This window comes from Phaenicophaeus curvirostris, chromosome 17, assembly GCF_032191515.1.
Source record: "Phaenicophaeus curvirostris isolate KB17595 chromosome 17, BPBGC_Pcur_1.0, whole genome shotgun sequence".
In the NCBI taxonomy this organism is placed as follows: Eukaryota; Metazoa; Chordata; class Aves; order Cuculiformes; family Cuculidae; genus Phaenicophaeus; species Phaenicophaeus curvirostris.
Genome location: NC_091408.1, coordinates 5,341,434 through 5,355,137, shown reverse-complemented (window position 1 = coordinate 5,355,137; position 13,704 = coordinate 5,341,434). Strand labels below are relative to the sequence as shown.

The window sequence follows — 13,704 nt, the reverse complement described above, 5'->3', positions numbered from 1 at the left end:
GCACAGGCTCTATTCACACGTGTTTTGATGTACATAAGCTCTGTGCACACGTGTGTGTTGACGTGCACAGGCTCTGAATGTGCAAGGGAGTCTGTGTGCACAGCTCTGCGTGCACGTGGGCACGTCTGGGTGTGCCTGTGAGTCTCTGCGTGTGGCTGTGTGCACACGTGCGTGTTGGTGTGTGAAAGCTCTGCTTGTGCATCCCTGTGCACAGCTCCACGCATGGGAGAGTGCGTGGGTCAGTGTGCACGGGCTCTGCGTGTGCAAGCAGATCTCCGTGCCCACAGGCGTGTTGGGGTGCACGGCCCTGCATATGTGCACAGGTTCTGCGTGTGCAAGTGCACAGCCACGCGTGCACAGCTCAGTGAGCGTGTGTGTGTGCAGGATGGGGAGGTACCTGCACAGATGTGCAGCTGCGTGCACCAGCTCTGTGCGTGTGTCCCTGCGTGCACGTGGGCTGGACACACTCAGGGATGTGCGTGTGAACATGTGTGTGTCACTACTCAGCTCTGCTGGCTGGAGAAAGCCCAGAGCTGTGTTCACGCGTGGCTCTCATGGTCGAACAAGGCGCCCAAGGACAGGGTGGGTGAGTGTCCCCTCTCTTGTCCCCAACCCCACTGTGGTGTGCCAATTCCATGGGGCTGCAGTGGTGCTGCTGTCATCGCCATCGTCCCCACTGTGCCCTCCTGGTCACCTCCGGCTCCGCCGCTCCCATCTTTCCCACTTTGCCACGGCTGGAGCTGTGGAGCTGGCAAGAGCCCAGCGAAGAGGACAGCTGGGCTGCAGCACAGTGCGTGCTCACCTTGGCCAAGGGACACCCCGTGTGCGTACGCCTTGGCACCGATGCCAGCACACGTGTGTGTGCGTGCCCTGATGGGCACACCGGCACACAGTGTCTGCGGTGGCTGCACCGGGGCCGAAGGACCCAGCTCTGATTGCACTTGTCCTAAAATAAAGCTCTATTTTTGTTGTACTCCACTCTCAGTTCCTGAGGCGATCTCGCACCCAAAGCACACACTGGCAGTGTGGTAGAAAGGGATGAACCACCTGGTGTAGGGAAGGGAAACTGAGGCACAGAAATATCTTGGGAAGCCCCAGCTCCCTGAGGGAAGCCAAGGCCATTGCGCCCACCATGGCTGGTGTCTCCATGCCCTGGTGCAGGGAAAGCGTGGTTTAGCAGCCCTGGGGCTGGCACCGGGATCCTCACTGAGGACATGGAGGGACGCAGTGACAGGGAGAGGAGTCACCAGCCACACGTGTCCAGAGAAAGGCCAGTCCTGCTGGGAGCCAGCGCCGCGGCTTTGCCCTGTCCCAGGGCAGCGTGACGCCGAGGAGCATCCTGTCCCCTGGCATCACTGTCTGGCTCTGTGACTCATGTCACCCCCTGCAAGCACAACCCACTCCCCATGGAAACTCCCTCCCTCCTTCCCAAACAGCAATTTTCTTCCATTCATCAGGGTGACGAGTTTTGCTGTGGCCAGGAGTATGGCAGCCACCACCTTATTTGCTTTCTGCGTCCACATTTCAGAGGCTTTCCCATAACAGGAGGGTTGAAAGCTGTTTTGCTTTGCCGGTTCCTTCCAAAAGGCAAGTCACAGCACGGCTCCGGGGTTGGAGGAAACTCTCCTCCCAAGCATTCCCAGGACATCCCAGCCACACTCCTCTGCCAGGCGGAGGGAAGAGTGGGACCACAAACCAGCCCGCCTGTGGCATCCCTGGGTTGAGGAGCCCTTCCCTAGGGAGCACCCACCCATCCTGCCCCCCGACTCATCTGCTGGCACCGGGGGCTGCCTGGATCCTGCCAGCGTCTGTGGCTTTGCCGTGTCCACCCTGGTTTCATGGTGCTGGCCCCGTGCCCCGCTGCAGCTGGGCTGAGCACATGGACCTGTGGGATGCGTGATGCTGGGCACAGGGGTGATACTGGGGGCTCGGGTGCTGCCCCTGAAGGGCCTGGCAGTGGCAGATGGGCTGGTTTGGGGTGGTGGCCCCCTCTCTGGGTATTTCAGGCCATGATCTCAGCTCAGTGGCATCCCTGTGCTCCAGCCCAAGGATCAGGTTCCCCATGGGCATGGGCAGCTGCCTGTGTGCTGGGTCCAGCACTGCTCTGGCTGAGCTGGAGAAGGGAAAGGCGTCCCAGGTTCGGTTGCTTTACGGGTGGGGGAGCAGACTGGGACATCCTTGTTCCAAGGGAAATGCCTCTCCAGAGAGCAGACCCTTTGGGCCAGCCCCAGCAGGAGCAGGAAGGATGGGGGATGGCCCTCACATGGACGCGTGTGTCCTCAAGCCTTGGTCTCCTGGCAGGCAGTGGCTGCCTGGCCCCTGCTGGATCCAGTCTCCCTCACCAGCCCTGGCTCCCCAGGCCTGTTTCTGGCATGGTGAGAGCTCTGAGGAGGATCATCACCCCGGTCCAAGGGCCAGAGATCTGCAGCTGCAGACAATGCAGCCCCTCTGCCCCCAAAATGTGGGGCCCTTCCTTGCCCACTTATCTCTCAGCAGCCCCTGGGTTTCACCTCTTTTTGAACAGCACCCAAGTGTTGGGGCACCCTGTGAAGGGCTCAGGAACCCCTGAGATGCCTCTGCCCAGGGTTAACCAGGTCACAGGCACCCAGTGATGTCCTTCATGGCTGGCACACAGGAGCCAGACATCTGTAGGACCTGCTAGGGCTTGTGGCACCACTGTTCCCCCTAGGGAAATCCAAATCCACCACTAAACCGTGTCCCTGAGCACCTCATCTACACATCTTCTAGCCACACCCAGGGATGGTGACTCAGCCCCTGCCCTGGGCAGCCTGTTCCAGTGCTTAACAGCCCTTTCCATGAAGAGTTTTTTCCTAATATCCAATCTAAACCTCCCCATGCGCAACTTGACATCATTTTCTCTCATCCTATCACTTGTCACTTGGCAGAAGAGACCAACACTTGCCTGGCTCCAACCCCTCACACCAGATGGGGCTGCGGGACCCTCAAGTTGATCCAGGGGCTGAGGACCCCTCACACACACCAGCCTGGGGTCCCTTTCTCCCACCTGAAAGAGGTCTGTTTGTTATTGCCTCTCCAGACAGAGCCACTGGAGCTGAAAACTCCATGCTGGGATAAACCAGAATTAATACATGGTTTGCTGCTGAGCAATGCCAAAGCATGCCCAGATCAGCCTTCCAGTTTATAACAACACGATGACCTCGCAGCAATGATTCAAACTGACATCAGGCTTCCTCTTATTGCTCCCATCTTGACTTCTCAGCCCACCAGGAGTAAGTGAGGTTCCTTCCAAGCAGTGAGCAGCTCACCCAAATAACCAGAGAAGGCCAAGGAACCTTCTGAAAAAGAGCTGGGGCAACTAGGTGAGGGAAGAGAAAAGGTCAGAGAGCGGAAAGCAGGACATCCTTGTGCCTGTCCCAGTTGGGATGCTGGAGTCTGCGCTCTTCCCGCCCCCTCTGGAATTCAGCAGATGACTGGACTGAGGGCCGCTGTCTCAAAACTCAAAGTCAGATCACAGTTAGGAAAAACAACCATTGGTAATGCTCCAAACATCCTGACTCACAGCTGGGTTCTGTCCTGGGTTAGAAGCACAGTTTGTGCTCAAATAAAACAACATTCTCTAAACACGTGATGGTTCCAAAGTTACTGTCAGGACCCGATACAAACGATGTGTGAGAACTGACTGCACGGCTCATGCTGTGTTGGTGTTATTTATAGTAAACCTCACTACTCGCTGGTTGTATCACAAATCGCCTGTGCTTTCAACAGCAAAGACTTAAGGCTCCACCCCTCCTAGACAGGAACAGTTTATTTTCAACGCTCTGGCATGAAAATAAGCTGGAAGAACTTCATTTGGAACAACTGCCATTGGCTTTCCCTTGCCAAGTAGTCACAGCAGCTCATTTGTACTCAGAGCAGCACCATCACTCCTACTTCATTTTCATAAACATTGGTATCATCCACAATGGAGAACTGATCACTGGGACCCTGTTGGTGCCAAAGAGATTATACTTGTAGTGGATGACCTGTAGCCAGAAGCTCCAACCTAACCTTCCCAGGCACATCTTCCTGCCATTCCCTCAGGTCCTGTCATTGATCACCAGAGAGAAGAGCTCAGTGCCTGCGCATCCTCCTCTCCTTGTGAGGAAGATGCAGAGTGCGACGAGGTCTCCCCTCAGTCTCCTCTTCTCCAGGCTGAACAGACCAAGTGACTTCAGCCGCTCCTCATACAGCTTCCCCTCTAAACTCTTCATCAACTCCATGCACTCCCGTGGATGCTTTCCAGCAGCTTCACATCAATGACTGTGCTGATGTGGTGGGTGGGTTTCCCAAACCAGAGACCTTCTGAGTAACTACTGAGTGTCCCCAGCAGGATGGGGTTCAGCTTCTCACAGGCGTGCGGAGTTGGAGAGAGCAACGTCGCTCCCTCTGGCCTCTGCGGCGCTGTAGCATTTGGTGTATTTCAACTGTCCTTGAGAAATGGTCATCTAACTTGTTTTTAAAACCTTGCAGTACAGGAGATGCTACAGTTCCTCGAGGTGCACCCCCTGGAGTTTCCCCCGTGGGAAGATGCTGTGAGAACAACACTGCTTTAAAAGCAAGTGAGAGCTTCTGGACTTGGTCCAGACACTCGCGTGTTGCCACGTAACACCCAGCTATTGTTTGAATGCTGCCTGGAGCCCTCAGCTCTGTCAGCAGTGAAATTCAGCCAACAGCACGCCTTCCCGTCTCACTCCCCTCCAGCTCTCAGCAGTCTGGGTGGCAGCAGACCTGCCCTCCACGGCACCCGGACTCTTCGGGACACGTCTGGTCTCCGCAGCATCCCAGGGTAGTGAGTCTCAGTGTTTAATAACAGGAAGAAACAGACCCTTTAGTTTGTTTAAAACCTGCTGTCAGGGCAGATTCACTGTGCACTCCAGTTCTGCTGGTATGAGAAGCAGTAAATGATTGCTCAGTCACTGCCTCTCTGTTTTGTGATTTGGGTCTTTTGTCCCCCCCCCATCAGCCTCCTCCCCGATGCTGCCAGCCCAGGAGCCGTTCATCCCCGTTGCCACAGTAACAGCTAAATCCATCCATCTCCCTGATGGGGCACAGGGTTTGAGTGGTGCCTGGCACCCTGCGGGGAGCAGGGACATCCCTGCTTTAAATTGGAAGGAGGAAGATTTAGATTAGACATTAGGAAGAAATTCTTCACAATGAGGGTGGGGAGGCCCTGGCCCAGGTTGCCCACAGCAGCGGTGGCTGCCCCATCCCTGGAGGTGTTCAAGGCCAGGTTGGATGGGGCTTGGAGCAACCGGATCCAGGAGGAGGTGTCCCTGCCCATGGCAGGGGGCTGGAACTGGATAACTTTAAAGGTCCCTTCCAGCCCAACCCATTCCATGATTCTACGATCCACCAAGCAGATCAGAGGCTGTGACCACTGCAGTCTCAGCAGGCAGATGCTGATGAACATCACACTCTGGTCTCTGTGCCTCAGCACCCTGGCTTCTCCTCTCCAAGAGCTGGTCTCATGCTGCCAGCAGCTGACTCCAGAGGGTGCTGCTGGCTGAGCCACAGGCTCTCTTCAGCCTTGCTTCTTCTGTCATCCTGCTTCCAGCCTGATGCTCTCAGCCCTCAGGCTTTGCACAGCGCCTCCAGCACCCACCCGTCTTTCCCCTTTTAAAAGCCAGTTTGCTGAGCTTCCAGCAATCGTCCTGCAGCTGCCTCCTCAGCAAAGTCCTCACTGCAAGGCTCACTGGTTTCTATCTTTTGGTAGAACGGAACTGAAGGAACAGTGGTTTGATTGGGAAAGGCTGCCCAGCTCTATGGGGAGCCCCAAGGGGCATCTCTTGCCTCTGGAATGGGAGAGGGATGTTTGCCTTGGCAAAGATGGGTGGGGACTGTGTTGCAGCCAGAGCTGGAAGGAGTGTGGAAGCGGTGTCAGCACAATGCTCATTACTCAGAACAGGCAATGCTTGGGCAGAAGGGGATAGTATTGGCTCCAACACCTTCCTCAGGGAGCAGCTGAAGCCAGAGCGGTGGGCAGGTGCCATCCAGACTGGATGAATTATCAAAGCAGCTCAGGGCAGCAGCACTGACAGATAAGCCGCGTTTCTCCTCTCTGCAGCTCTGATCTTGGTGTGTAGAAGCAGACAGACTGGGTCTGGGCAGATATCTGGGCCCTTTCCTCACCTCCAGTGCTCCAAAGACAGAAGAAGCTGCTACAACCCAGGTCAGCAGTCTACACCAAGTGCTCACAGGTGTCCTTGGGCAGCATTAAAATGAGGTGACTGTTGCCCATAGCTCCATGCAGGCATGGCCAAGCGCAGTGTGAAGCTGCTCAGTCCAGCCTCAGTACTGCCTCTGGCTCAGCAGGCAGCTCCCCTGCCTGCATGCTCATGCCTGGACCACAAACACAACACTAACAGTGTATGTCCAGTGAACGCTAAATCACTGGAGCTCGCACTGACCTGGAACAAGCTGTGTAAACCCCATAGTTGAATGTGCAGTTGAAAACAAACAGCAGCTCCTGTGCGCCTCTCCTGAGGCTCTGCAGCATCTCTGGGCTTGTTCTATGTGCATGCTGCATCATCATTATCCTCTACAGCTGCAAGAGGCTGGTAGAAGACACAGCACGAGAAGCAAAACGTTCGCTGCTGCCTGCCATCTGCATGGGCTCCCACAACCATGGATCATCCTTGGGGGATGAACAGCCCTGTTCAATGTCTTTATCACGGGCCTGGATGAAGGCATCGAGTGCACCCTTAGCAAGTTTGCGGATGACACTAAGCTGGGTGGAAGCGTGGATCTGCTGGAGGGTAGGGAGGCTCTGCAAAGGGATCTGAACAGGCTGGACCACTGGGCTGAGACCAATGGCATGAGGTTTAGCAAGGCCAAATGCCGGGTCCTGCACTTGGGGCACAACAACCCTGTGCAGCTACAGACTAGGAGAAGTCTGTCTAGAAAGCTGCCTGGAGGAGAGGGACCTGGGCGTGTTGGTTGAACATGAGCCAGCAGTGGCCCAGGTGGCCAAGAAGGCCAATGGCATCTTGGCTTGGATCAGAAACGGCGTGGCCAGCAGGTCCAGGGAGGTTCTTCTCCCTCTGTACTCGGCACTGGTGAGCCCGAACCTCGAATCCTGTGTTCAGTTCTGGGCCCCTCACCACAAGAAGGATGTTGAGGCTCTGGAGCGAGTCCAGAGAAGGGCAACGAAGCTGGTGAGGGGGCTGGAGAACAGGCCTTATGAGAAGCGGCTGAGAGAGCTGGGGATGTTTAGCCTGGAGAAGAGGAGGCTGAGGGGAGACCTCATTGCTCTCTCCAACTCCCTAAAAGGAGGTTGTGGAGAGGACGGAGCTGGCCTCTTCTCCCAAGGGACAGGGGACAGGGCAAGAGGGAATGGCCTCAAGCTCCACCAGGGGAGGTTTAGGCTGAACATTAGGAAAAAATTCTTCACAGAAAGGGTCATTGGGCACTGGCAGAGGCTGCCCAGGGAGGGGGTTGAGTCCCCTTCCCTGGAGGTGTTTAAGGGACGGGTGGATGAGGTGCTGAGGGACATGGTTTAGTGTTTGATAGGAATGGTTGGACTCGATGATCCGGTGGGTCTCTTCCAACCTGGTTATTCTATGATTCTATGATCTCAGGGGATAAAGTTTATTTTCCAGCTTATATTTGGCTTTTGAGCCCCGTGACGCAGCCCGAGCCGCTCCTGCCCACTGCCGGGGTCAAACTGCACGGGCTGTGAGGTCCCCCCGCCCACAAGATGGCGGCCCAGACCCCCTCTGATTGGCCAGCGCCGCTGCCCATCAAGACAAGAGCCGATCGCCATTGGCTGAGATTTGCGGCCCCGCCCACCCGTTGCTTAGTAACCGGGGACGCTGACGGGGGCGGGGTCCTTCCCACCTGACATCGCCTCCTCCGCAGCTCCAGCCTCTCGCACGGGGTCCTTCCCGCTAGGAATCCCCCTCCTTGAACGTCTGACTCTCCCGCAAGCTGGAGTCCCTGCGCTTCCCCGCTGCCCCCAGGTCCCCTGAGGGAATCCTCGCCTCCCACCCCCGTCGCTGGCCTCTTCCGCCTCCTCTGGCCTTGTCCCCCCAAGCTCAGCCCCTCAGGCACCCAGCTCCCCTCTCCCACCCTGTCCCCCCTCCTTGCTCCCTCCTCTTGCCTTGTTCCCCCAGCTTCCCTCTCACACCTTGTCCCCCCTCCTTGCTCCCTCCCCTTGCCTTGTTCCCCCAGTGCAGCCCCCGGGCACCCAGCTCCAATCTCCCATAGTACCAGGCTTGGAAAGATGGAGATCCTAGAATCATAGATGTGTGTTTCCCACCCCTGTCCTCCCCTCCAAGGTGGCCCAGGGTCCTGCAAGCCCCTCTCCACTCCCCTCCTGGGATGGCAGAGCTGCAGTCTGTGCCTTCCTACTGAGAAGCAGTGGGAGCGTTCTCCCCAGCACCCTTCAAAGCCAGAAGTTCATTCCTGCCCTCCCTTCCCTGGGATAGAGACCAGTTCTGGTGCACGACCCCGTGTTCTGTCCCAGGGAGAATTCCCCTGTAAAGTGAAACTCCCGCATTTTCCCGAATTACATTGTTTCTCTTAATACTGACACCACTTTTCCCTTTTAGAGATAAAATCCAAGGAAGAGTAAGTGACAGCAGCAGCAGAGAAGTTCTTTGACTGAAGCTCGTCTTATGTAGATGTCACATCCATTCCAGACCTCAAACTACTCAACTCACAAGTGTTTAACTGGAGCCATGGCAACAGATGGGCTCCAAGCATCATCTCAGGATGTGAAGCAAAGAAAAAAGCCCCTGGTGAAGTGCATGGGAGCTTCAGAGATGACAACAACCACATTAAACAACATGAAGATGTTAGAGCCACGTCAGTTAAAACCTGATAGAGTGGAAACGGAAAGAATCATAACTGTCTTGGATGAGACAATTGCCAAGCTGGAGATGAGCAGTTTGATCCCACGTATTTTCACCTCTCTGGACAGGTTTGCCAATATGCTGGGACCTGAGATCGCAGAAAACCTGATGGAGCATCAAAGGCTCTCAAAGAAAATGGAGAACTTGCTTTCCAGCTTGGAAGAAGGGGACACTGTGAGAGCTCAGGAACAACAGGTCTGTCTCCGCTTGCTAGAGCAACAACTGAAGTGTTCTGTACGAAATGTCCTGAGGCTCCTGCCGGCCAACCCTCTGCTTTGGTATACTCTGAAATACGGGGACTGGGAGAGAGGGGAACCAGCTCAAGTGTTCATTAATGCCTTTGGGGAGTTCAGGACTTTCATACTTGAGAGACTCCTGACTAGTACTGTGGAAGAAGAAGAAAAGATTCAGCTTATGGATGACATCTCCCTTCGGATTAAGAAAAACACTGAAACAATCACAGCTTTACAGGAAGAATTGGCAGCAGCGATCCAGACTCGAGAGGAGGAGGTATGGTATTGTGGGAATATGTTTCCTAACAAAGCGTTACTGAAGGAAAACTTTGGTAAGCTGAAAAAGGATCTGTTTCTTGCAGTTACATAAATTAATTCTAAACCAGCTCCTAGATTTACTATAATGAAAAATGCTTATCGCATGCTTGGGTTTTTTTACACTTGAATTTGGCATGTCCTGAACCTGTTCTCACCAGCCAACTTGAACAACACAAGTCCCCGAGTTTGAAAAGGAGCTGCAGGAGAGACACAAATTGCTGCAGTGGCATTTTGGCAGGGCTGCAGTGTCAGCTGCCAGCACGAGACTTCATTCACTGTTGATCAAATGATGAAAAGTCATCCCAGGGAGAGATTGCTCTGATTAAAATCCCTTTTTAGTATCTGCTCTGCCTTCACTCCTGCTTAAAACTAACATTTCTGTGATTTGCAGCTCTGTAATACCCTCTGCCTTAGGGCATTTGTGATTAATATGCAGTTATAGGAACTCTTCTTTTTTTTCTGTGGAGGCCACTGAGGTACAGACAAATAAATGGGCATTTCCCAGGCCCTCGCTGTGAGTCCATGGGCCATGCCAGCTTCCAAGCCCCTGAACTCCTGACAAGCAATTCTTTGTTTGATGCATATGCTCTTCTTTCTCCTTCCTGCAAGAGGGGTCCAAGGGGAAGCTTTTGTCCTGTTCTGACTGCACTGAATGGTACTAACAGAGACAAGGACCTGCTTTCCCCCTCCTCTCTGCTCCCTGGCGATCCATGAATCCAGCCACTTGGGATTTTTATGTGCTATTTGGCAGCTTGTCCAAGGCATTATGAACAAATCTGTTCCATGGTCCCAGCTGAGGATTTCTCTCACAGGCAGCACCCTGAGCTGCATCCCCCAGGCAATCACTGAGCCTAATCCAAAGCTCCAAGGAGCCACGGCTCGCTCCAGGGGCTGTGATTTTGGCTGTTCCTCAGATGGCGGTGCTGGCGGGTCTCAATATGGTTTGTTCATTCCTATCTTTATTAAGAGGTTCCTGGAGGGGCAGAGAGGGAAGCTTTCCAAATCACCCTGTGTAAACCCGTCTCCGTTCCTGAAGCCAGCAGCGGCAGGGCTCTGTCTTCTGAGATCTTCTCCACCTTTGCAAGGGCGCCTCACTTCTCCTGTCCACCTTATGTTTTACCTGGATTTCTCAGTTCCATTTCTTTGTCTCGTTTTCTGGGTCTAGATTCACAAGAAGGACGATGTGATCAAAGACCTCAAAACCAGCATGCAAGGCCTGACCAAAGACTACAAGGCTGACATCCAGCAGATGAAGCTGGAAGGAGAAAAACAGCAAGAAGCAGAGCTGCAAGCCTCGCAGGCCAGGTGTGCCATGCTAGAGCAAGACGTTGAGGAGCTAGGAGCACAACTCAAGGCACTTGTGCTGGAGCACCGAGCATCTGAGTTGGCACTCAGAAAGGTAAATGGGAGGGGAGCTCTAGAACAGGAGATTCAAACCCTTTTGTAATGCTGTCAGGTCTGGCTGCTGCAAGTACCAACTCAACTCCTGTGAGCTGCTGGCAGGATCCACATGCTATTTGTCAGATTGTACCTGCTCTGTCCTCATGCTCTGCTGGTTCCAGTGGAAAGGAACCCTGCAGCGACAGCAGGGAAGTGGCCTGTTCACAAGGACTCCTCCTGCGCGCTGACCTAGCTCTGGAAACACACAGCGCTGCAATGCCACATGCTAGAGAGGCTGTGGTCTGATCAGAGAGCAGAGCAGCAAGGCTACAGCAAAAGAGGAAAGGTGTATGGTAACAAACAAGGGATTTGGTGCGGGGAAAGCAGAGCAAACCTAAGACTGGCTTTATATAAAGCCATATTTTAGAGCTGATTGTAGTATTCCAGGCTGAACACAGCCAGTCTTGGGAGCTAAGCAGTTCCCAATCTGTCTGGCACTTTGCTGGAGACTCAAGCCAAGGAATTGAGTTGTGCTGAATGAGGTGGAAATGTGGGATTATCACAGTGCCAAGCAGACACAGAAAGGAAAAAAGGAGCAGTAAGCAGGACCGGGCCTCTACATCAACAGCTCTGCCCTGTGCAGAACATGCTGGTGACACAGGGCAGAGGGAATCTAGAGTTTGAAAAAAAGCATTCCCTCCCCCTCCCCATTTTGCTCCTGCTGGGTGTTTGCTCCAAGCAAACACTGGCCTCTGTGTGCAGGACAGCACACACTGGTCATGGGGTCCTCTTGCCCTGGATGCTGTAGAGCAGAGCAGCATTGGGGCTGGGCACTGACAAAGCATCGAACACAAGTTACAGCTGCAGTACAATATCCAAAATCTACCCATTTACACCTCCCTTAATGCAGTGGCTTGATTGGGCAGTTACATCTGAGGCTGCAGGCCCCTGCAATATTTGTTGGCGAGCTGCTCAGCTTGTTCTAATGCTCAGGTGGATTTACTGCCCACAGAGGTCTCCTTCCCCCACTTAGTTCATCCTCCAGCCCTGAGTGGCCCAAGACTCTACTTGTGGTCAAAATAGCTGAGGTGTGACCTGGAGATGGTCTGGGACATCCTGGGTCGGCGTCACACAGGAGATGGTGTGGCACTTGTGATGGGCTCCAGCTCATGATTCCATGGAGCGCAGATGCAGCAGCTTGGGGTGAACCTGGCCATGCTGCAGTGTAGCAACCATTATACTGTTTGTTTGAATAGGCACCATCTTTTGAGTTATTTCTGTCCCCCTCTTCCATTTTAGGTTGCCCCAGTGTGTCAATGAGTTGCCACATTCCATCAGACATGTTCATTTCCTAATGCACCTTTCAGACACATTCCAATCCCCCAGCTACATCCTACAAACCAAATAAGGCCCTTTTGGCCTCAGGGAATGTCCCATGAGAATCCCCAAACCAGGGCAAACAAAATACTTGTCTGCTGAAGGAAGCTTGCCACAAGAAGGTGTTAGATTCAAATACAAGTACTGGGTCTCAAAGCTAAGCTGTGTTCTAACTCAGGGGACTTCTCACACCTGCAAGGAACCTGTCCCATTTTGTGTTTCAGAGGAAGTGCAGGCTGGAGATGGAAATTGTGAACTGGATGCAGAAATATGATGCAGATATGGGAGAAAAACAGGTATTCAATTTAAAGTGCTTTGCTCTCCTATGATGTGGTAGGTTCAGGTAGATTCCTGTCCAAACAGACATGTGGCTTTCACACAGGAGGCCATGGGAGTGAGGGGCAGTTCTCCATCCAGTAGAAGCACAGGCTTTAGAAGGAATGGTATCTCTGTCCTGCCCCTGTGTTGAGTTCTCTGCTGCTTTGGCTGTGAGAAAAGTTACATTCACCGCTAAATCCTGCAGTATTTGGATTGCCTCGTTCTGTCAGACGTGCCCACCTGATGCTGGAGAACAGAGCAGATGCGGAAGGGGCTCTGACCAGCACTGTGTGGTCACTGGTCTCAGGACTCTGAGCTGTTTGCAAACCAGGGAGAATTATGAGAGTATTTTTCAGAGGGATGTACAGGGAGGAGCTGCTGAATGCCCTCAAAATCACTGTACCTGGCATCTGCTGTCTTTCTAGGCTGAGTATGAAGAAATTAACGCTGCCTACAATGAGGAGAAGGCCCAGTTGTCCCTGATGATGGAGAACCACGCTTTGCTTCTCCAGGAGTATTCCCAGATTGAGGAGGAGCGCAGGATATGTCAGGAGAAGAAGGAACAGGCTATGAAGGAGCTGGCCACCAAGAACCGTGCTGCCACCCGCATCCAGGCCTTGTGGAGAGGCTACCTGGTCCGGTCCCTTTTCAAGTCAAAGAGGAATAAGAAGGGCAAGGGCAAGAAGGGCAAGAAGGGCAAGAAGGCCAAGAAATAAAGCATAAAATGTGCTTTCTCTTCTCCTGGCAAAGCTGCTGGCTCTGCTGGGACTGAGCCTCTCCAAGATAAAAGCATTAGACATGAGCGAGCATTTGCATTAACATCTCCAGGCTGCGGCTACCTCTCATGACTGGAGTACAACGAAGCATTGGTGTGGAGACATGTCTCATCACTCTGGGTCAGGCTCTGCTGCCTCTGCAAGGAGAAGGATGTCTCGGAATGAAGGGACAGGACAAGGAGTCCCTGACTTGTTGCCTTGTCGCCTTGTCTTTGGTCTCCTGGCCCCTACCTTGCGTATATGCCAGGGCCCCACTCTGTTCTTACTGAAGATGGCAATAAAATAATTGTGGGGGAAGAATGAAGCCTCCATCTGACAGTTTCTCCTTATGTGGCTTTGAGAGACCATGTCCTTTTCTACAGAAGGAAGCTGCAGCATCACTGCTGCTCGGTGAGAGACAGGAACAAGTCCTGACTGGACATCAACCCC

General features: G+C 53.6%; 1 protein-coding gene across 1 annotated transcript; it reads left to right on the top strand.

Annotated features, from left to right (window-relative positions):
• The first annotated feature begins 8,269 nt into the window (after window positions 1-8,269).
• On the top strand, window positions 8,270-13,563 carry IQCD (IQ motif containing D). The gene is made up of 4 exons (XM_069870822.1): window positions 8,270-9,383; window positions 10,590-10,823; window positions 12,406-12,477; window positions 12,925-13,563. Exons 1-4 carry the CDS (start codon window positions 8,643-8,645, stop codon window positions 13,213-13,215), a joined length of 1,338 nt encoding a protein of 445 aa, XP_069726923.1. The 5' UTR covers window positions 8,270-8,642; the 3' UTR covers window positions 13,216-13,563.
• Window positions 13,564-13,704: the final 141 nt, after the last annotated feature.

Bases quoted from the DNA above. Each gene is read 5' to 3' on its own strand.
- IQCD (XM_069870822.1), top strand. From the start codon at position 8,643: ATGTCACATCCATTCCAGACCTCAAACTACTCAACTCACAAGTGTTTA. The intron at 10,824-12,405 runs GTAAATGGGAGG...TTTGTGTTTCAG, and splicing joins CTGAGTTGGCACTCAGAAAG to AGGAAGTGCAGGCTGGAGAT. The intron at 12,478-12,924 runs GTATTCAATTTA...CTGTCTTTCTAG, and splicing joins CAGATATGGGAGAAAAACAG to GCTGAGTATGAAGAAATTAA.